We start from the raw sequence: 23,656 nt of genomic DNA, 5'->3' as shown, positions 1-23,656 counted from the left end.
AACTTAGGCAGATGGATGGTGGGATGGAGATTAGGAAGAAAAGCCACAGAATTACTCGAGAAGCAGGGTATCCTCTACAGGTGCATGTGAAAGGACTGTTCAGTGGCTACCATGGAACCTCCAAGGAGAGAAGTGCCACCAGGCCTTAGTGCTGGGGGCAGGCAGGCTTTCCGATCGATGTCATTGAGTCCTGATGGAAGACCAGTTATAGGTTCAAGAAACAAGATGATCTAGACTTGTCCTTATCCCCTGTGGCAGCCACTAGTGAAAGTGGGTGCTGGGTGCTTGAAGTGTGGTTAATGCAAATGAGGAGCTGAATTTTTAATTGTATTGATTTATTACTAACATAAATAGCCACATGTGGCTAGTGGCTGTAACACCAGACAGTGCAGGTATAGGCACACTTGAAACAGGACTTCAAAAAAAGTAGTCTGCTGTGGCTGGCAAAGTCGTCAGGAAGGGCTTCCTGGAGGAACTGGCACCTGAGGTGGGGTGGGAATGGGAGATGCCCTATGAGCAGGACTTCTTGGGGCCACTTTGGGGTCTGAGGGAACACCAATTTGAATTTGGAGGGTGGGATGAGACTGGGAGTGGGGGAGGGAGAGGGCTGGCATTCCAGAAAAGGAAGTGGCCTGAGCAGGCAGGAGGTTCGGGTGGAAGGCTCTTGGAATGGGAAGTTGGGGTGCGGTGGGCACCCCTGCGGCCAGAGCAGCGGGCGGGGCTCACCTGCGTCTCGGGACAGGCTTCGAACCGGAACTTGCGCAGGACGTGGAGCAGCGTCAGCTTGAGCTCCAGGAGCCCCAGCCGCACCCCGAGGCAGCTCCGGGGGCCCGCCCCAAACGGCAGGTACGTGTAGGGCCGCCGACGCTCCTGCGCCTCTGCCGTGAACCTGCAGGGCGGTTCGATCAGGGTGGGCTCGGAACCCCGCCACCTTTCACAGGGCTTCACGCTCCTCCTACCAGGCAGGTGGGGCCTCAACCCTCCACCCTCTGTGCCCCGCGCCCGGGGTCTGCAGGATCGTTTTCTGCTGGACCCGTCAGTCCCCAAGGCTCCGGAGGAGGTGGCCGCCCGTCCACACGCTTCAGTCCAGGCTCCCCTCCTCCCGTCCTGCCAAGCCGTCCAAGCACTGTTGAATTCAAAGAATCACCGGGAACGTCCCCTTTGCCCTCTCTGCCCCTTATGAATTCACTGTGTGGTTAACGTGCCTGCAGACTCACTAGAATCCTTGGGTGAAAGTCTCCAAGAAACCACAGCCGTCCCTTCACCCATGGCTCCAGTTTCCCCAGCAGCCAGTGTCACCCTCTGGCATCCACTTCCTAAGCAGGGTCCCTGGGCACCATCCCTCTCTGACAGCTGTGTCCTACCAGTTTGTCTCTTGATGCCATGACGGGAGCTGTCTCCCTGCCCACATTTGCCTTTCTGGTTCAAGAACACAACTTGAACCTCTGTGGGTGGCAGTATTTGACTCACTGGAAGCTCCAAATGACATTTGCCACATGTGTTCTGTGACAGTAACGCTTGGTGACAACCACTATTTTGTAATAGTAGCCAGCTCCCTTATTACTGCCTCTGAACCTCATGGGCCCAAGAAGCCCTTGGCCCACCTTTTCAACATCTTGTTAAGGCACTTTTGTTTTCAAGTGAAGTCACTCAGTTGTGTCTGACTCCTTGCAACCCCATGGACTGTAGCCTGCCAGGCTCCTTCATCCATGGAATTCTCCAGACAAGGATACTGGAGTGGATTGTCATTTCCTTCTCCAGGGGATCTTCCCGACCCAGGGATTGAACTCAGGTCTCCCGCACTGCGGGCGGGACTCTTTACTGCCTGAGCCACCAGGGAAGCCCTTTTGGTTTCAAGGCCATTTGTTTTCAAAGGTGATGCTATAAACCCTGCAGCTGCTGTTTGTATGTCTGGATCTCTACCGTAATTCCAGGAGCTGCTGAGCAGCACAGTGTGACTTTTCTGGGTCCCACTGCCCATGGTTTCCCAGGGACCAGGGTTGTAGAGTCGGGGCTGCGTTAACAGGAAGATGCAGCCACTAACGGTGGAAACACAGCTGCCAGCTGGCCAGCCCCCCACTTGCCAGATCAACCAGGAAGCGGCATGCATCCACTCTCATGAGGAGGAAGTGCGGATGCCTGCTCAGACATTTTAAATTGGGAGTCTAGAAATGAAATTTAGACAATGGACCAAATCCATGCCGGGGACAGAAGGGGGCATTCAGGTCTACCATGTTAGCCGAGCCGGGCTTCATGAATTCCTGAAGAAATTGTTGATACTCTTGTTTTGGAACAGGCATTCATTTTTTAAAAAAGGAAGTGATATCCTGCTACATCTTAACACGTTTCTGAAAGGTGTCCTGTTTCTCGGTGTGAACAAACAGTGGACACCCGTCTGAGAGTGCAGTGCTGTGGAGATGGCTAAACCTCTGGATTGGGTTTTGATCTCTTCAAAAATGGTACGCTTAGTTCCTTTAGAAATTATGCCTCAAAAAGTTCTCTCTGGTTGCCGCAGCTTTTGACTTTGGGGGCACTTCATGAAATCTGTGTCTCCTGGCAGCTGCCTCCAATCCTACACTCACTCCCCCCACCAGCCCTTTAGAGGGGGCAGTACTCACCTCTCGGGGTCGAAGTTCTCGGGGTTTGGCCAGTGTTTGGGGTCGTAGTGCAGGGCGCCCACGGCCGTCTCCAGCACGGCGCCTGCGGGGATGCGCTGGCCCAGCACCTCGCAGTCCTGTGCCGCCACCCGCGTGAACCTGCGGGACACACGGGTCAGCCCCGCCTTGAGGCAGAGCGGAGACGAGCTGGAGAGCCTGGGGGCGGCCGTGCTGGGGCCCAGGTCTGCAGTGTGGGAGGGGGCTGTTGGAGGTGACCCGGACAGGGACCAATCCTCACCCCAGTCCCACCCCCACTTTGGCTATTAACCCTACATTGCCCGGGACCCGGGGGTCTCTAGGTTCATCCATCCCTTCCTTCAGCTTGAAGAACCTGTCTTATGCCTGGTGTTGGGGTGCACAAGAGCCTTGGCATTGGAAGCCGTGCAGGGATTGTCCCTCGGCCACCATGCCGTCTTCTTCCTATTCCTGTTGGGGCCACACACTTGCTTTACCTACAGGAAATTTGGGTTTGCACATCTGTTCCCCTTCATTGTGTGGCTATGGAGAACTTCTACTGGAGAGGAAAGCATCTTGATCAGATTGTTTCTTTCACCAAAGGACAATGGCTTACTTCCATTCATGTCTTATTTGAAAAGGTCTGCCTATGAACATAATGTTTATGGAAGAATACCTAAACTTCTCCCATGACCTCCTGTAAGGGGTGGTGCTGGGGCAGAGGATGGGACCAGGGGGGGCGACTTTTTCTTTGTATCCTTCTGTATTTCTTCATTCTTAAGTATAAGCAATTTTATTTTGGTAATATGAATAATTACTTTAAAAATTAAAAATAATTTATGCTGGCTTTTACTTCAGGTTGCAGAACTAGGTTTCCCTAAATATCTCAGAGGAGATAAAGTTATTACACAAATCACTGTTGTACTGTGTTCCTGCTTATAAAAGAAATGAAGAGTAGCTCGTGGCTCCTTGCTGCATTTGTCACTGTTATGAGCCTTCACTATATCAGGAACGTGAAAGGTCAGGGCTGTGAGTCTCCCATTCAGAGTCTAAGCAACAAATGCAGTTATCATGTGCTTGGAACTGGTCACAAAACACTCTTGCTCTAATCAGAGTAAGTGGGGGCTCCGATGTATGCACCCTCAGTCCTGGGGGAACAGATAAGGATATACCCTAACCTCCTTCCTTTTCAGTTACCAGAAATAGCTTGGATCTAGAGGCAAGACCCCATAAAAGCCAGAAAATGGCGCCTTCCCTTCTATACATCATTGGACCTCCTATCTGGCTAGACTAGGCCGCAGTTTTTGTTTGTTCAGTTGCTAGGTCATGTCCAACTCTGCGACCCCAAGAACTGCAGCATGCCAGGCTTCCCCATCCTTTCCTGTCTCTCGCAGTTTGCTCAAACTCAAGTCCATTGAGTCAGTGATGCCATTCAACCCTCTCATCCTCTGTTGCCCCCTTCTACTCCTGCCCTTAGTCTTTTCCAGCATCAGGGTCTTTTCCAATGAGTCGACTCTTCATATCAGGTGGCCAAAATATTGGCGCTGTGTACCAGGCCAGAATCTGCTGAATTATACTGCATAGATTCTGGATTGACATTAATTAATTCTTCAAAGAGAATTGTTACATTTTCCACAAAGGCAATTTTGAGGTTTTTTTCTTTTAGGAATAAGGGTATCAGTCAATGTGTCAGTGCTTGGGAAAAGTCAAGCGTTTTCCTGAGATGAAAATAATAAAGTAAAAAAATTAAAAAGCAAAATTCTATGTTCACCCCCAAGCCCTATGCCTGGGCTAAAGCAAATGGGCCTCTTGTCTGCCTCTCTCACTTCTGCTGTTTGATGACAGAAGTCCATAGAGTGACTGGGTTTAAGCCACCAGAGCAGTAGGTCTGGAGGAAGGGAGGCCATGGCTTGCCTGAGACTGGGACCAGACTGGGTGCAGGCCATTCCACTCAAACGCTTCTCACTCTTTACTTCATACCTCGCACAACACACTGCCTGTGGGGTACCGTGTTTACACGGCTGCTGTCTCACTGATCCTCCCAACACTTCCAGAGTAGGCGGAGCGGGTGTCATGTACCCTCTAAAGACACAGGAAACAGAAGCCCAGAACAGCCCGGAACTTACCCAGGATCACACAATAAACTAATGGCAGAACCAAGACTGTCTTGACTTTCCGTCCAGACTGGCTCTGTCATTAGGGAAGCCTGGATCTATTTTTTTATATATATAGTGGGAATTTTAACAAATCCATCTAGATACTCTGGGTTCTGTCCTGCCCTCAGGTGAGATCGCAGCATCCTGGTTCCCCAGAACAATGCCTTCACTGACTTCCTTTTACACTTTGCTGCTTATAAAGGATCAGGAGAATTGCCTGAAGAATTTTAGTGCTGAAGAGACTGTGGACTTTGTTGCTCAACATGTCATCTATGCAAGGTCTCATGTGATGAATGCTTGATTGACTGAAGATCCAGGAAATGATGTGTCTTTGATCAGTGTCAACAATTTCCTCCCAATAGAGAACATGATGGTTCAACTCAACCAGTTTTCCTCTCTCCTGGGAGCCTCAGCCACCAAACCTGACCCCAGTTGTCACCATCTCTGGGGTCCCATCATGGATTCTTTCCTCTGAACAGTCTTTGATCTGTTATATCACTGAATGTCTTATTTTGAATTTCATGTGTATAGCAGCTGCCCACAGTTCCCTTGCAAGGAAGTTGGTATAAATCATTAAAAAATGAAAACAAAAACAAAAAATAGACCAGATGACAGTTTGCTCTGAGGCTCCCAAGGAAGTCAGGTGAAATTGGGCCTTTTATTTTTTTGGCCATGCAGCATGCAGAATGTTAGCTTCCCAACAAGGGCTCAAACCTGGGCCCCCTGCAGTGGAATCGCAGAGTCTTAACCATTGGACCACCAGGGAAGTCCCAGGATCAGCTCTTAATACTAGTGTCAAGAGAGCAACGAGGTAAGCCCTGGCGTTCCTGTCTGCTCCTGGACCAGGAGACTGAACCCATGTGTGCTTGAGAAGGATGTGATTTGACTCACACCCTGGGAATTCTCTCTTGGCTCTGGGTCTGAACGTTTTGGACAGTGTCTACAATCACACTCTCTAGGATATTTTCGGTTTGGAATATAATTTTGAGATACCTTCACATCATCCACATTTTCTCTTTTTAAAATGGCAAAAGTTACTTCCATATGGTTTATGTGGTACAATGCTTCCTAGAGATGTAGAGTAGAATTTATAAGTTACATGCTTTGGGTTGCCTCTGTTCCTAGAGTCTGAGCTCTAGCAATGTTTTACTCTCTGAGGGTCTGGAGACCCAAGTTAAGACTGTGTGCTCCTTGGGCCGCCTCTGAAACCCAGGGTAGTCCTCAGTTAGATCCATTCAGCTTGCCTTCATTGATGAAGCTCACTTTAATTGTTGCTACACAACAACCCGCACGTACTGTAAGGGCTAGGCTACTTCAACGTAAGATGTTTGCCCAAGTTGTTTTTTTCAGGAACTTGGAGACAGCTGTGTCTAGTTGGCGCTTGAGCAAGTTAAGACTGGTTAACATCGCTGACGCTCCAACTGGGCATGCGCAAGCGGCTTCTCGCTGACCTTTTGACCTCAGAGGGCTCAAAACTATCTTCTGTTTTGACGCTAAGGCCGCCATATTCTGAACTTGCTTCCCATGGAGACCCCTATAGCTTCCTTGCACCTGCTTAGAACTACAATTGCCTCACCTTTTTCTCATCTGCAATCATTACCTTTCCCCACGCTCCTCAGCTGCTGCTTTATCCCATGAATACCTGGGCCACTTGCCGTGGGGGAGGCAGCTTGGAGATTTGTTCTGACTCCACTCTTGGCTGCCGTGTGAACATGTCTGTTCTCTGCTGCAAACCTCAGCATCTCAGCTCTTGGCTTACTGTGCTTGGGGTGAATGAGCCTGGTATTTGGTAACATCTCATTTAGGGGGAATTTGAAAGAAGCAGAAGACCTGAGTCCTGCTCTCAAGGCATTTACAGGTTGCTGTGGCTGGATGCACGTTGGTGAAATGTTGCAGAGCAGTTGGAAAGTGTCCAAAAATATAATATGAAGTAGAGCCAGTGTGCAGAGTGCTGTGGGGGAGAGAGCCAGTGGGAACAGGTGAGGCTGGCTGAGTCAGACCTCCTGGAGTGCTAAGTCCTGGGTGGGGGCTCTGAGGATGGGGCGGGCTGCAGACCGTTGGAGAGAATGAAGGAGCATCCCAGGCCTTGGATGCTCCCCTCTGGACTGTCAATTCCAAAGGCAGATGCTTTATCTCTTTTGGCTGATTTCTTAGCGTGTGGCATAAAGTAGATGCTTAATAAGTAGCCGGTGAATGTATGAATGAACAGGCTGGGGAAAGAACAAAATCCATCTGAGGCTAGGAGGCCAAAGAGATTGGCTTGGGTTGGGGAGGAAGGTCGTGTTAAGAAAACAGCAATGACACTTTGAAAAGATAGCTAACATATAGGAATACAGGGCAGACATTTACTGCCATAGTGACATACGCTATGTCAGGCATGGTGTCCTGTGCCCCCCAGAGAGAACCCCCAATACTCAGACCTTCCCCTCCAGGAGCTTGGGTCCAGCATTCTTCACAGTGCAGGTGGTGACAGCCTGAAGGCCTGGGGTGCAGGCTTACCTGAAAGCTGGTGGGTACATCCTCAAGGTCTCTTTAATCACCATGTCCAAGTAGGGCAGGCCTTCCTGGAGGCTGCAGTACTCGGGGGCCGGCTGATGGAGGGGTGGTGACAGAGGAGGAACGCCGAGTTAGATCGAGTCACACAGCTTTCAGTCTTTCCCACTAACTTTAGAGCTTCAGTGCTCACAAACGCTTACATGGAAACCCCACAAGATGAAACATGATCCCATCCAAATGGCATTAGATTAGCACTCCGCAGAACAGTCTACATATTCTATTACACTGGTTTCACGGTGCTGCGCGTTACTGAAGACCAGCAGGCTTGGGACTGCAGGGCCTCTGGGTGTCAGACGTGTGTTATAAAACAACGGCGGCGGCTGCCCTGCTAGCGATTATTGAGAACGGATGGTGTGGCAGGCTACATATTGTACACACTCCCTTATGATAAAAGAAATTTTTTCATATCAAGATATAGGGAAGTCATTCTGGCTTATACATGAGTTCACTTGAATTTTACGCTAACTAAAGTAGCCCCTTTGTGGCCTGTCAAACATACACTGTACAACTGCTTCAATTATTAAAGAAACCGGCACATTGACCAGGAGTAAAGAATGTCTGTGTTAAAAATAAAGATTAAATGCCTTTCTTCCTGGGAAGCCAATGCTGGTTCTCCTTTGATGAGAAGACTCCCTTCCCAGGTGCCAAGGCCATGTTGACTTGCTATGTATGAGGTTGTCTTTTTTTTTTGAAACCTTGAAGAAATGTAACCCTGACTTGTTTAATGTTCTTTGTTCTGATAAGATATAAAACTGGGCTGAAAACCCTACTTCTCCAGAGCAGTTTCTCAGAGTAATCTGGGAAGCGGACTTCTGGACTAGTTTGGCTCAAATAAAACTCTTTTCTATTCTTATTAGTGATTGTTTATTGATTATTTTTGTTGACACTTATCCTCTAGCAAATATCAGGGAGGTTGCCACAGGGTAGTAATGGGCACATCATAAAGTTAAAAGACAAATAGTAAAATAGCAAAACAACAACAACTGCTGCATCTGGAAAGGATCAATGGTAACAAAAACTCGAAAAGAAAGAAAGATAGTGCTAAGTCATGTCTGACTTGTGACCTATGGACTGTAGCCTGCCGGGCTCCTCTGTCCTTGGGATTTTCCAAGCCAGAATATGGGAGTGGGTTGCCATTTCCTTCTCCAGGCAATCTTCGCACCCCAGGAATCAAACCCAGGTCTCCAGCATTGCAGGCAGATTCTTTACCAACTGAGCTATGCGGAAAGCCCCAAAACTCCAAGAGCTACTGTAAATCAGTAAGAAAGGAAACTCTTCAGAAAAGTGGTCAAGAGAAATGAAGAGGCAACAAGTATGAGTTGCCTTGATGAAAAATACAAATTAATAGCACGAGATTTGGTTTTCATTCATCAGATTGTAAAAAGCTGGAAAATATTGAACAGGGCAAAGGTGTGGAGAAGCACAGGTCCAGCACCCAGTATTGGGGAGCCCCCCACATCCCCTGGATGACTTCCATGGGGTGACATTGTCACTCTCTGCCGTCACCCCATGATGCGAGGAAGGGGTGATAGTGAATTGGTGGGATGTTGAGAAGCTAGGTGTGGGCACACCAGTGGGTGGGATGAGTTAGTGCAGGGTTATAGAAGTTTATTAGCTGCTCTGCTGATTGCAGGATATTTCCCCCTCCCATTTCTCCCATCCTGTCTCTCCACTCCCTTCAGCGCTTGAGTGAAGTTACCTGCTTGATGATAGTCTCATCTTTTTAAATCAGTTGTGGGAATGCTCAGTAGCTAAGTTGTGTCCGACTATGTGTCAGACTCTTTGTGACCCCATGGACTGTATCCCACCAGACTCCTCTATCCATGGGAATACTGGAGTGGGTTACCATTTCCTCCTCCAGGGGATCTTCCTGACACAGGGATCAAACCCACATATCCCATGCCTCCTGCATTGGCAGGTGGGTTCTTTACCACTAGTGCCACCTGGGAAGTCATAAATCAGCTAATGATGTTCAAAGAGAAGTCTTCAATTTGGGAGGTCGGCTTGCTTCTGTCTTCTCCTCTCAGGACAGCAGGGGGCAGCACTCGGGGCAAGTCCGTTCTGCAGGCCCCATCTACACCTGGGAGCTGCTCACAAGCCTGCAGCGGCCGCCTTGCATGGGATCTAAGCCAATGACTGTAAGAGAGAACTCCCTGGATCAGCAACATCAAGGTTGCCTTAGAAACGCCTATCCTTGGGCAGCATCACACACCAGGACAGAACTGAAACTCTAAGGTAGGGCCAGTAGGCTGTCCCCATGAGGGAGGGGACCACGCCGGCAGGAGCAGATGCATAGGTCTGGGTGAGAGGTGCTTAGTGTGTGAGGGGCAGACAGGCAGAGGGGAGAGTGATGGGCCAGAACACGTGGAGTTCTGAAGTCCATTGTAAATACCTTAGCTAATCTGTTAGAGTATAATGTTCAATATAATGTAGCCATGAGTGCATAAAATACTGCTGAGTGAAACATGTCACTGGTGGCTGAGATGGAAAAGAATCTGTCTGCAACAAGGGGGACCTGAGTTGGATCCCTGGGTCGGGAAGATCCCCTGGAGAAGAGAATAGCAACCCCCTCCACTAATCTTGCCTGGTGAATTCCATGGACAGAGGAGCCTGGCGGGCTACAGTCCACAGGATCACTGTGGACACGACTGAGTGACTAACACACACACACACACACACACACAGTCAAGTTGCTCACGTGCAGCCTAATGTTTACAAATTTGAGAGGCCAAAATGAAAACAGTTGGCTTTCCCAACATTCTCCATCTTCATTTCTGGGAACTGTTTCTTTAGAAGGTTATCTCCTGACCCCACACTTCCACCTCCCTTGCAGGCCACCAGGGCCGGCCTGATAAACATGTGGCTGGGGAGGGGCTCTAATGCTTGGGGTTTAATGCTCTGTGGCTGCCCAGTGGAGATTCTTCTTCTTCTTTTTTAAAATTTTTATTGAATTTGTCACAATACTGTTTCTATTTTATATATATATATATATATATATATATATTTTTTTTTTTTTTTTTTTTTTTTTGGGCTGTTGAGGCATGTGGGATCTTAGCTTCCAGACCAAGGATGGAACCCACACCCCCTGCATTGGAAGGTGAAGTCTTAACCCTGGACTGCCAGGGGAGTCCCCTGTGGAGATTCTTAATCGTCATATCTTTGAATTTGTGTTTAGGGAGCAGAGTCTGAGGGGACACTGGGGTGTGCACTGGGGCTTGGAGCCTCACCCGTGAGGGCTGCCACCTTGGCTTCTTCCCCAGGGAGGGTTCTCAGCTGCCTGCTCTCCTGCCCCTGGTGCAGCCTGGCCACCCCTCCTGCTTTCCCTTTGACCACCGTTGCCCTCCATTCCTCAGGGGCCTAGGCTCAGGTGTGGAGAAGGTAGGCATGGGACGCATTCACCCTGAAGCATCTTGGAGTGGGCATGGTGTTGGCCGTCCCTGCCCTGGGCATGCATCACTGTGGCTGTGTGTTGGCCTGGGTAAGCTCTGCCCACTCCTGGTCTAATACTGCATGTTTCCTGGCACAGAAGTTTAAAGATCTTTGGGGAGTCACAGCCTATTGTGGGTTTGGGGGCTGGATCTGGGAAGGGGGGACACCTGGCTCATCTTCCCTAGACCCTGCCTCAGCGTCTAGCAGCACCATCAGGTAGGTGGGCTTGGTGGCTGGAAGTGGGGCAGAGGTCACAGGCCCCTGACTCTCCCAGCTCATCCTGTGCCCCCACACTCTGGGGGAACCTGGCGCACCCCCTCATCTTCCTTACAATCTTGAGTTTGGTTTATCTTTATTTCTTCTGGCCCATGAGTCACAAAATACTAGTTATGTAATTTCAGTGGCTCTGCATGTGAGTTAAATGCTCTGATATTACCATTTAAAAGTGGCATTGCATGATCCAGGGATGAGTGGTAAAATTCACACTGATAATTTAAAATTTAGAGTTTTCTTTACTTAGACTGGTGTTAAATAGAAAATAAAAAACACTGTGATAATTTGAGAGATGGGAGAAGAAAGGAGGAGCCTTTCTATGTACTGTTAATGGCACTTTCCCTTGCTTTTTTCCACTTGGCATCAGGTTGGACAAATTACATAGTCAGCCCTGCAGGCCACAGTTGACTGGCTCACGAGTGGGGCTCTGACGTGAAAGCATCAGACTGGACATTTGGACCTAGGCAGAAGGAGAAGGAGTTTTTCTCCAGCAGCTGGAAGCTGAACACAGGTGAGTCGTGATCTGTTGGTGGCCATGTTCCATCTTGTGGACTAATGAGCAGTAAACACGTTTGCCATGAGAAAGAAGCAAAGAGTTAGATGTGCGGAGAACCAGAGGCAAAGGACAGAGTCCATTTCCTGTGTCCTGTTTGCCAGCTGCTCCTGGCAAGGAGCCCTGTGGGTGGCGTCTCAGCACCCTTCCAGCAAATTCTCATTTTTGACCTAACTTAGTGACAGCCGAATTCTGTTATCTGCAACCAAAGGAGTCTTAGCAAATGCAGACAATGTAAAAAAGCCAGAACAGAACAGTGGTACTATTCACCCAAATGTAGAACCATATCTCAAAAAAGAAAAGGAAACCAGATCTAGGAGTAGCATCCCTAACAAGTCCATAGTATTGGTTCCTCAAACAAAAGTGTCTGGCCGGAAGCTGTCAGCATTTGGAAGGGAACTTTTTAAGGGAGGCCAAAGGTAATTTGTATTGTGAAGTCAAGTCTTCATTTATTCTTTTCCCCGTTGAGCCTTTTTTTTTTTTTTTTAAATCACTACTTCTTAACCTTGGACTCAAGATTCATACCAACATCAGTGTGTTGGCCCAGCAGTTCTTGATGTGCTTGAACGTTAGATGCGGCCAAGGGGCTTTTAGCATATAAGGATGCTTGAACCCTGGTCCCTCAGGGGTTTGACTGTTGGTCCAGGGTGGGGCCTGGATGCTGGTTTTGTGCAGCCAATGGGGGTGAAACTGCTGCAGACTATCTGTCTGAGCTGCGCTAGTGATCTTTTCTGCATGGATGTACGGATGTGGTTGAGGGGGGTGCTCAGGTCTCAGCGTTTTAACCAAACCCAGGCGAGGCAGTCCCCACCCACCCACTCAGATGTCCCTTCACCCCTAAGAACCCGGTTATCCCCCACTCCTGGGTTAAGTTCTTTGAGGAAAATCTGGGCCAGCATCGAGGGCAGAGGTGTCCTGAGTCAACCCGACCAGCAGAGGGCAGCAAGTGTATGGCAAATGGGGACTCCCCGGGCGGGAACCTGCGCTTCTGCTCAAACTGAATCCAAAAGGACCTCGGCAATCTTGAATCCAAAGTCTTCACAATAGAGATGAAAAACGTGAGACGATGTCTGGGATTTAAAAACCAAAAAAGAAAATGGCAGAGTAGGGAAGGGCGGGGGAGCCAGAGTGGCCACCGTTGACACTTGTTGAAGCTGAGTGATGGGTACACCGGGGTTCACTCAGCTATTCTTCCAACTTACGTTTTCCTTCATAAGAAATTAAGGTACTAGATAGAAATTTAAATAACAATAGAGCACGGGACAGCCTATGTAAAGACTCTGAGATGCGTGAAAGAATCCGAAATGGTTGTGTTAGGCTGGCTGAGTGGGAGAGGGGCTGTTCTGGGATGTCTTGGAGGCTGGAGAGCAGAACTCCAGGCACAGAAGACAGAAGGGCCTCTGCAGGGCACCCGGGGCCGGGGCAGACATGAACGAAATGCGGCAGGCATGGGTCGTGGTGGGGGAAATGAAATGGAAGAGGTGGCATGCTTTTCTTTGCCATCTAGAAAAAAAAAACACATTAAAAAAAATGGAGGTGGGGGGACTTCCCTGGTGGTCCAGTGGCTAAGACTCCACGCTCCCAATGCAGGGGGCCCAGGTTCAATCCCTGGTCAGGGAACTAGGTCCCACATGTTGCAACTAAGACCCTGGGCAGCCAAATAAATATTTTTAAAACGAGGGTGGGAGTAGAAGTTATTTGAAGTAAAAGAGAAAGAAAAGAAAGTTTAGTCAAGGAAGTGCGTTTCCTTGGAAGAAAAGGTTGGTGGGCTCGGCCCAGATGTCTAAATAGAAGCGGAGGCCTTGCTGGCAAGAGCCTGGGGAGCTGGGGCTGAGATTTGCACTGGTTGACCCTGGACTGTACCCCTGGGTGTGCTCAGACCCTCTGTCTGTGCTGGCAAGGGCCAAGGGGGTCTGCTTGGCCTGGAGTGTTGGGGGACTTGCGGGGAGTGGGATCTGAGCAGAGTATTTCGAGGCAGGAAGCACTTCAAGCATCTGGGTTTCCAAGAGATAATGTTAAAATTGGATCCCCAAGGGTACCCACTCCCCCCAAAGCCTATAGCACAGGCCAGGCTACTAGAATTAAGAGTTGGGAGAGCCCTTACAATCTGCCTCTCAGCCCACGAGAATGCCCCCGCAGCCTCTCTGGCTGGCCTGGGCCAGGCCTTGGGGTGGTCACCATGTCCCACCAGGGGTTTTGTCCTGCATCCATTGCCCAGTAGCCCTGGCCTTGGGCCAGTCACCAAGGCAACATCAACAGGTCCCTTGGTCTCTGAGTTCCAGGTCATGATGTTTCCCCACCCATCTCTTGGAGCAGAGCCAACGAGATAGTAGAGGTGAAAAGTCTCTGGAAACTAAGGTACCAAACAGGCAGACAGGACTTCTGTTTAAACATAATATTCAGAGGCTAGGAGCACATTTCGTCATGAGGCCCTCTGTTCTCCATGTTAAACTACCCTGGAAGGATGTGTCAAGGAGGAAAGCCATTCTACAATCTTACAGAATCCAGTTCAGCTGGCACCAGTTCTGCAAAACAAGTAACTGTACTCTTAGATGGGCTTCCCAGGTGGCTCAGTGGTAAAGAACCCGCCTGCCAATGCAGGAGATGTAAGAGACATTCGATCTCTGGGTTGGGAAAATCCCCTGGAGGAGGGCATGGCAACCCACTCCAGTATGCTAGCTTGGAGAATTCCATGGACAGAGGAGCCTGGAGGGCTACAGGCCATAGGGTTGCAAAGAGTCAGACGTGACTGAAGGGACTTAGCATACACGCACGTACTCTTAGATGGTTGAAAATAAATATTAAATATTTACGAACATTTAATATTGGGAAATATTGATTAAATCTTAAATATTGGGGAAATTAGAAGCAAAAAATTGAATGGAATCTTTGCCTTATGGTTTGCAGTCTCAATCCAGTGTTCTTTCATTTTCAGAGAGGTGTTTTCATCTATATTTGATTTTTCAGTGGGCAATAACTGCTAATTTTATGTCTAAATTGCTCAGTCTCTTGGTCTTTCTATCATTTAGTTTAGGCTCGCAAACTGATATTTAAATGCAGTAGCTAAATTTGATAGGTGGCACAGTGGTAAAGAATCTACCTGTCAAAGCAGGAGATGCAAGAAATGTGAATTCAATCCCTGGGTCGAGAAGATCCCTGGAGGAGGAAATGGCAACCCATTCCAGTATTCTTGCCTGGAAAATCCCATGGACAGAGGAGCCTGGCAGGCTACAGTCCATGGGGTCACAAAGTATCAGACATGACTGAGCACACACAAGGGAACTCTATGGGAAACTCTGTTGATAAATAATTTTAAGTGGGAAATACTATCCTTGCCTATTAACCTCACTTTGTTACATTTGGATTTTTGTGTACCATTTTCTCTGCAAGTTACACACACACTGAGTCACTCACACCTACATGTACACCTCACTCTGGGTGTGTGGTGATACCATGTGGAGTAGAATGATAAAAAGAAAATTAAAATGTCACTGCTTTCAAAAAGATTTTTCCTGGAGGTTCAGGGATCTAATAGAAAAATTAATATTTTCTTATTTTTCTAAAGGAAATAGAAGTGGGGGAGGTTTCAATTTTGTTCCTCCCAAGAAGTACCAGCTTCAGATGGTTTTGCCAAATGCTCACACACATGCAGCAGATTTGGTGTTGCACATAGTGAATGGGGTCAGGTCAGCCCCCACCCGCTAGAAGCTGGGACCCTGGCGTCCCGTAAGATAAGGCCTAGGGAGGTCAAGCCTAGAGACAGAAGGGACAACAGAGACTCGGGAAGACTCAAGGTTTCCGTTTGTGCTCATTCTCTAGGGAACATGGACCATAAGATGGAATCCTCCCAGGGAAAGGGTGGCAACTCTCACTTTGCCCTTTTGCCCCCTGACCCAGAAGAAAAACCGTAGTCCCCTGGCGGCCAGTCTCCAGGTAGAGCGCTGAGTCCGCAGGGCAAGGCTGAGCCCAGGCCTGGGTTCCTCATGGCCCACTTAAACTGGGGCGCTGGGGTTCTTCTGGCTCTGACTCTTCAACTTTGACATCCATAGATGTTCGGAGGGAGTTGTTTCAGGCCTGGAGCAAGAAGTAATGGGGGGAAAGCTTGTGGGGGTGGGGGTGGGGTTCTTCTACATGGCTGGCTTGCCTCCCTAATACCCAGACAGTCCTGCATATGCTAATCTAAAGAATTTGGCAGGTTTAGGAGCAGAGGAGCCTCCTACCTTAGAAAAGGTAATTAGGAGGGTGTGTGTGGCATCTATTTATATCCGTTTTAAAAGGAATGAGACAGCCCCATCTCACATAAACACAAGGATTATTCCAGGTGCTCTTGTACACTGAGGCCTCGGCCATTAAGGGATTAGATGAGGAGATGTAATGAAAGACCATAAACCAGCCTGCCTGAGCCCCCCCCCCCACCCCTCCACCATGTCAGCCCTCCCCGCTGACTGCCCTAGGTTCAGCTTTATTGGTGGTACTGACAATCTGCAGGAATTCTGTCTGCAGTGCTCTATTATGACAATAATAGTACTCCTCTCCTGCAGTACTCTACTGCCTTCTGAAGAATTTTTATATCCCTTACATCATTTGGTCCTCACAACTGCACTGTGGAGCAGGTAGGGCATTTTGTTTCCTATTTTGTAGATGAAAAAAAAAAAGACTCAGAGAGGTTAGTGGCTTGTTCAAGGTCACACAGCTAGCACATGTCAGAGAACTAAACGCAGATCTTCAGATTCCAAGGATTTACCATCAAGCGTTGCCACCCTCCCACTCTCCTTTCATCCTCTCTCTCCCCTCCCCTCCTTCCTCCCTTACTTTCCTTTGTATACTTTTTGGAAGAATAACATGCACACAGGAAAGTATTCAATATAATGCAAACAAAAGCGTACTGCTTAGTGAATTTTCACGAAGTAAGCGCACCTGCGTCACCAGCATTCAGATCAGGATGCAAAACAGTTCCAGCACTCCCAAGTACCTCAGTGACCCCTTCCCATCATAGCTCTCCCCAGAAAAAGTAACCATCATCCTGATCTCTAAAACAAGAGGTTATCTTGCCTGTCTTAAAACTTTACATAAATGGAACATCCAGAACCTCGGCTTCTGCGCCTGCTTCCTTGTGTTCACTGTTGTGTCTTTGAGACTCACTGGTGGTATGATGTGGAGTTGTGTGTCCATTCCATATCTGTTCATCCTTCCAGCTGTGAGTGGACATTTGCATTGTCCCCAGTTTGGGGGCCATCATGAAGAAAGCGGGACACTCTTGTATGTGGCTTTTGGTGAACATAGGTCACGGTTCTGTTGGGTATGTACCTAGGGGTGGAATTGCTGGGTCACGGGATGTGTGTGGTCAGCTTTAGCAGATACTGTGAACAGTTTGCAGGCTGGCTGTGTGTACTGGCTACATTTTAACGGTGAATCAGTTGAAGGGCAGTCTGTTGACACCCCCCATCCCATCCCCTCTCTTTACTGTCACTGTGGGTTTCTGCCTTCTTCCCTCTGCCTGCCCCTTCAGTACCCTGGAATGTAACCACTATCTCTATTTCAGGAAAGGGTTGAGGGAAAAAAATAGCATATTATTTTGGGAGCTGAGTTATTTATTCCTAGAGTGTATATGGGGACCGCGTAGGGGGAGGAACAAATAAGACACATCTAATTACCTAATTTTAAAATCATCTCAGTTATCAGACGCAAGCCCTCATAAGCATAAAACACATTCTGAGATCAACCAGATTCAAGTTTTTGAATTATCTGCTGTGCTGTAACATTTAGGATTCAGTTCTCTCCATTAGCAGGGATTGTCCACAGTTGATTATAGGTGATGTTTAAAGAAATAACCCCCTTAGTAAGTGGTAGTTAAACACCCAGCCTGTTTTCTCTGCCCTTGCGGAGGGAGTTATGGCATTAATTTGCAGAGAAATTTTTTTTTGTTCATTCTCTCCTCAGATAGACATTGAGTACCTGACCTGCAATTAGCAGAGTGTTGGGGGCTGGGGTACAATCCCATACCTACCACTTACTATATGTTCAGGAAACGGTCTACTTGTTCAAAGATTTGTTATTTTGGTACTAGGGAGCCACTGAAGGTGTTTGATGCATAGAGGTGACACACGGAAGATGTTATTTTGTGACCTGACAATGACATGTGGGGATAGTTGGAAGTGTTGTGGGGATAGTTGGAAGTGTTGGGGGGATGAGGCAATAAAACAGGAGACTGAGCCAGAGTCCAGGCAGAGATGATGAGCTCTGAGGACAGTGTCAGCTGTCAGAACAGGAAATGGGGTAGAAACAGGAGGAATGTTAGCAGTGACTCCCCCTCTTGGTTGTTCTCAGCTGATACCCAGCCCCAGTTAGAAACATTCCACTTTAATTGGTCTGGACTGGGCACAGGAGTTAATATGGTTTTAAAAGCTCCCAGGGTAATTCTCAGAGTCACTGGTGCAAAGGATGACTAGCCGGGCAGGCGAGTCTCTGGATATAAGGGGTCAGGGAACCAAGAGATAAATGTGATTTTCAGATTTCATCCTGGGGTGGCTGAAAAAAAAAATGAGGGAACTGGGATGGCCCTGGCTGGAGCTGCCTCTTGCAGGAAGATCTTGGCTTTGGTAGGGTGGCGTTGGGGGCCCCAGCAGGGAATGGTGTACAGTTCAACCTATAGTGTGTGCACAGGTCCACTGGTATGGAGGGAGGAGAGAAAAGCAGGCGCCGCGGGCTGACGTGTAGCCGAGGACCGAAATGTGAGGATTGTCCAGGGGAAGATGGCAGAGGGGCTGGAAAGGCCATTGGGCCGTCATCTGGGGAGAAAGGTGAGGCCAGAGTCAGCGTCTACGAGGCTGAAGGGTGGGCAGGGAGAGAGGTGGGGCCAGGACGAGTAAAGTGGATCGATTCACTTCAGTGAGGCACACTGGGAGAACTCAGGAGAACCCCCGGGAGACGGGAGGGCATGGTCACCTGTCTGAGTGGCAGGCGTGTGACAGAAAGGACATGCTGCTCCTACTGTGAATGAGGAAGGAACCAAGCCCAAAGGTAAGTCCCAGAGAGAAAAAACTATGCCTCAGCATACACAGAGGAATTTTCAAATGACTAGAAGTTAACAATAAAGCAGCCACGTTCCATGACCGCTGGAGATGTTGAGAAGCTATTATTGAGCATCAGAAAAGGTCGCTCTAGGATATTTATGGCTCCCTCATCAAGGAGGTGGAAGGCTCCATGGTCCTCCTCCATCTGGGATGATCTGACGCATCACGACTGCGCCCTCGCCTGCCCAGGGATGGCCTGCAACGTCATGTCGGGTCACTCGGGCAAATGTCCCGTCAAGGTGGGGAGGGGTCAGCTTGCCCTGTTTATCCTCCTGGCCCAGCCCCCAGCATCCCATCGCTCATTCCTGTGTGCATCTTGGTTGCTAATTCAGGCTGAAAGCAGAGCCCAGGTCACTTACTGTTTGGGGAAATGGTAAACAAAGATAAGAGCTTTAAGCGCTGGAATTTACTCTTCATCCACTTGGCCTAAAAGCAACTGCATGTTAAATTTAGAAGGCTGCTTCCAGACCCCTCCCTGCCCTCCTGTTTCCTGCCGCCTCTTTCCCGCCCATGCTTAGAACATGGTCTTGCTGACCATGGAATCTGAAATGTATTTGTAAAGCCCAGGAGTCTTGCGAGGCTGACCTGCCTGGATGTTTATAAAATATATCAGCTGAGGGCCTGGGAGAGGGGGCTCCTATCCTCGGGTAGCGGGCTCTGCTCCCCACCCCGCCAGCGGACATCTCAACCCAGATGTTCATCCAAACATCCTCCCCAGGTGAGGCCTGGGGCTGCTGCCTCACACTGTCAGGAGGGAAGGTGCTCCCCCACTTAGGGAAGAAGCCACGTTTTCAGCAGACCACCTTACAATTTATTTACAAAGGTCTCCCTCACGCCTGGGAATCTATAATTGAACAGGTCTCTTTTCTATGTAGGTTAAACCCCTTTGCAAGCAACTCCAAGAATCTGTAGAAATCCTTTTGTGGGCCTGGAATTCCACTGTATTGAATATTGTTGGAAATAAATGAGCCATTGTCTGGGCTGAGAATTTTCTGGTTAGATAGAGATCGCCACTGTGATGCGATTTATTGTCGCAGGACTTTTTTTTTCTCCCAGCTCATTTTAAATTCTCTGTTGCCTGCTCAGTCCATTTTCACAGTTCAGGATGTAAGTGGGAAAAGCTAGGCTGGAGCTATAATAAAAAAAAAAAGGAAGAAAAGCAAAAGAAAAAAAAAAATCTTTTCCTAAGAACGATGTCCAAAGGTCCAAGTGGCATCTGGTACCAGACTGTAACAAATGCTGGAAGTGAGGCTTATCTGGTGGCCAGTTCAGGGGAAAGGACAGTCACTCAGTACTCTCAGCTGGCACGTGACTGGGAGGAAAGAACAGAGACTAAGAAGCAACAAGAGTTCAACCTTTCCATCGTTCCAATGAGCGGCCCCAGCCCGGAGAGCTGAGGGCATCTGCCCTCACTTTTGCCCACCCAGAAATTCTCTTATTATTCTTTAAAAAGATCTACTATACCAGCTCAGCTTTAATATAAACCCAACCCTAGTTAAGGGTAAGTTTTGAAGGGGCAAAAAGTCTAAAGAGCAATTTACTGTTTTTTGCTTGTTTTATTTATTTGTGTAATAATCAACTCCTGAGGGCCTCCCTGTTTGTTCTGATGGTAAAGAATCTGCCTGCAATGTGGGAGACCCAGGTTCCATTCCTGGGTTGGGAAGATCCCCTGGAGAAGGAAATGGCTACCCACGCCAGTATTCTTGCCTGGAGAATCCTATGGACAGAGGAGCCTGGGGGCCTACAGTCTTTGGGGTCACAGAGAGTCAGACACGACTGAATAACTAACATTTTGACCCCAATTAACTCCTGAATTTTGAAATTTATGAGCGGCAGGCAGAATTATAAACAGGAAGAGCAGATATGTGGAATTCATCAGATATAGCTGGAAGACAGCCGGCAAGTTATTAAACCATGTCAACATTCAATTTGCTCATCTGTAAAATGGGGAAAAACCACAACTTGAAGGTTGTAGTGAGGATTCCTCATGAGTGCCCTGTAGGGTTTTTTTCTTAAGAAGTTTTGGGTTTGTAACTCTCCTGATTTGGTACATGAGCAACCCTATGAGTGGTAGCTGCGAGCCTGGGGTCATCTCAGGAGACATGGAAACAGCTGTGCTGTTCAGGAGAATTAAGAAATTAGCTGGGGGCAGTAGGGGAGAGGCTGGTGAGAAGTCGCCATTCCTCTCATCAGAGGAGGCTGGAAGATACACCCTAGAAGATGCAGCAGGGGCTACAGTCGAGCTGCAGCTGATCCTTGGAAACCCCCCTCTCAACTCTTGCCTTTGCCGAGCTCCAAGCTGAGGGCCTCCCCGTCATCTCGACAGGTTCTCAGAAGACCCCACTTTTCTCAGGAGGAGTTGGACTTTCTGGAGCTCAGGTAGCTTGCCCCGAGTCACACAGCCAGTCCCTGGGGGAGCTGGAGTTTCCTGAGGACCATCTTACCACCTCCTCATCTCTTCCACCTGTGGCGAGCTTAGCTGTATCCCCTTTTCTGCACTGGTGGCTTTTAGTGAAAAGGCTCCCTAGCCTGGTAGCTCAGCTGGCATATCCACCTGCAATGCAGGAAACCCTGGTTCGATTCCTGGGCTGGGAAGATCCCCTGGAGAAGGGAAGGGCTACCAACTCCAGTTTTCTTGGGGTTCCCTGGTGGTTCAGCGGGTAAAGAAACCACCTGCAATGCAGGAGACCTGGATTCGATCCCTGGGTTGGGAAGATCCCTGGAGAAGGGAAGGGCTACCAACTCCAGTATTCTGACCTAAAGAATTCCATGGACTGCATTGTCCATGGGGTCACAAAAAGTTGGACACGACTGAGCAGCTTTCATTTCACTCCCTTGCCAAGAATGTCCTTGATAAGGGCAAAGCATATGAAAATTAGTCCCAGAGTAATAGCTGATACAAGTGTCCTCACTGCTGTGGGCCCAGGTACACAAAAACGCATTCCTCTCCTTTACTGGGAGCTGGAGGAGTAGGTTTGGATAAATAAGGATGAGGTCCATAGGAAGGAATTTTTTTTTTCTTTTAAATTGAATTAGGGGTGGGAGGAGACTCACTAAATCACAGATGGCATGTGCTTACAGCCTTGAGAGCTGATTGCTCTTCAGAGAAGCTGAGACCAAGGCATTCGTGCTCCAGCTCTGGTCTGCTGGGTGCAGGCTGGGGCCCCAGGTGGAGGGGGGCTGCGGAGGCCAGACGGCCAGGCTCCTGCCAGCTGGCCTGCAGGTGGTCCCCTCCTACCTCCTGCACCCGGCCTCTCAGGAGGGGCCTGGAAGATCCACCCCCTCTATCCACATTACAGATGCGGAGGGCTCACCCCTCCGGGGTGGGCATGGGGGGAGATGACAGCTACTCCACGCCATCCTCCGCCCTTCATGTGCCCCACCACGCCTGCAGGAGGGAGAGAAGGTCACAGAATGGCTTCCCCAAAATGAGAGCCATGCGCTCCATCTCATGAAATTGGCGGTAGGGGGTGGGGGACGCGCGGCATCTCACAGAAGGGCTCCCAGCCCACACTCCTTGCCTCCCCTTGGAGGCATCCAAGGAAGGCTTGGGTTAGGAGCCCCCCACCGGACTCCACTCTGCCAGCAGAGCTGCCCAGGCCCAGGGGGACTTCCACCCCTCCCCACTCTGGCCTCACACTTGTCAATCCGGTTTTGGTTTTCTTACCTCTGATATTGGGCCATCCTTTTCATGTGAAACAAACCCCAGAAGGGTGACTGTGGCCACAAGATGGCAAATCACCCCTCCCTATTCCTCCTCCCGTGAAAACAAGATTCTGTTGAGCGTGTTCCTATGTTTCTGCTTTTATTTTTAGTATTAATTTAGGGAAATTTCTAATAAGATCTCTTAAGGAATTTCCCCGGTCCTGCAAGGGTCCCCCTGAGCCACCTCTGGGGTCCCCTTGATGCTTATAAAGTGCTGCTTCCATGCCCTGACCATCGTTCTTCTGGGCTGGCTGTCACCTCGTGCCTGCTGTATATCCTGCAGGGTCCTGGGGGTGGGGCGGAGATGGGCAGCGCTCTGTCACCGGAGGCAGAGAAGCCCAGGGGACCCCTGGGTGCCAAGGCTCTGTTGGAGGGGAGCGTGGGTGCCCTGAGAACTTGGAGGGGCCATCCTAGGCGACACGGAACCTGCCTGGGGAGGGGGTTGGGGAGTCAGAACGACGGGGATGGTGCGGTTTCTTTAGCAGCCATTTCCAAACAGCTTTTCTGTTCTTTCACACAGAAACAATAAAAGCACTTAAGCAAGGTTTTGGAACCAAATTGAAACGCGTTCCATCACAGTTGCACCATTTATTGCCGTTTTACTGGAGTGCGTGCTCTCTGCGGCTCACGCCGCTGCCTCACGCCAGCCACGTCTCAGCCGCTAGCTGGTTGCGTGGCGCGTGTTAATTACGGCAATTTGTTTTGGCCGTGGATCTGAAGGAATTGTTTCTTTTGTCTTCCGTGCCTGCTGCCTCGTGTCAGACAGTCTCCATCAGCCTCATGGCCTGACTGCCTTTGCCCCTGCACGGCAGCAAGGCTTCTCAAGGGGGACTTAACCTCAGGGTGGGGGCAGGCTGGCATCCCTCCGAGGGACAGTGTCACACCAGGAGGCCCCAAAAGAGATGGGACCAACTGGCTGGAGCAGTTTTGACGGATAATAGGTGCAGAGGGCCCTGGGGCCAAGACAGCTGTAGACCAGGTGGGGTCAGGGCAGGGATGGACCCTTGGACACCCCGGGGACAGAGAAGCTGCCCTGAGAGGGTGGGCACAGGGGAGCCAGGCAAGGCCGTTTACATCTCCCTTGATGGGGTGATGGCAGAGCGGCCCCTGGGAGCTCCTGGGCCAAGATCCTCACAGCCTGGCAGCCCCAGGGGTCAGGACCAGAGGTGGTGGGATGCCCTCGAAGCAGACAAAGGAGGCTGGGCTCCCTGGAGGACACCATGAGGGCTGTGTGCCTCATGGTGACGGGTCTGGGGGCCAGCTGCTCCCTCCTCTCAAGGCTGCCACTTGCTCCGGCAG

General features: G+C 49.4%; 1 protein-coding gene across 3 annotated transcripts in view; it reads right to left on the bottom strand.

Moving 5' to 3' along the window:
* TBXAS1 (thromboxane A synthase 1) overlaps positions 1 to 23,656 on the bottom strand; it is a 164,645-nt gene that overhangs the window by 1,120 nt on the left and 139,869 nt on the right. For all 3 annotated transcript variants that reach the window (XM_065939035.1, XM_065939037.1, XM_065939036.1), the window contains 3 exons: positions 7,268 to 7,359; positions 2,619 to 2,756; positions 727 to 889 (listed from right to left, as the gene is read on the bottom strand). In XM_065939035.1, the coding sequence (XP_065795107.1) occupies positions 727 to 889; positions 2,619 to 2,756; positions 7,268 to 7,359 (393 nt within the window). The remainder of the gene's footprint in view (positions 1 to 726; positions 890 to 2,618; positions 2,757 to 7,267; positions 7,360 to 23,656) is intronic.

This window comes from Muntiacus reevesi, chromosome 6 (assembly GCF_963930625.1).
Source record: "Muntiacus reevesi chromosome 6, mMunRee1.1, whole genome shotgun sequence".
Taxonomy (NCBI): domain Eukaryota; kingdom Metazoa; phylum Chordata; class Mammalia; order Artiodactyla; family Cervidae; genus Muntiacus; species Muntiacus reevesi.
The sequence above is the reverse complement of the archived record's forward strand: the minus strand, read 5'-3'. Positions and strand labels throughout refer to the sequence as shown.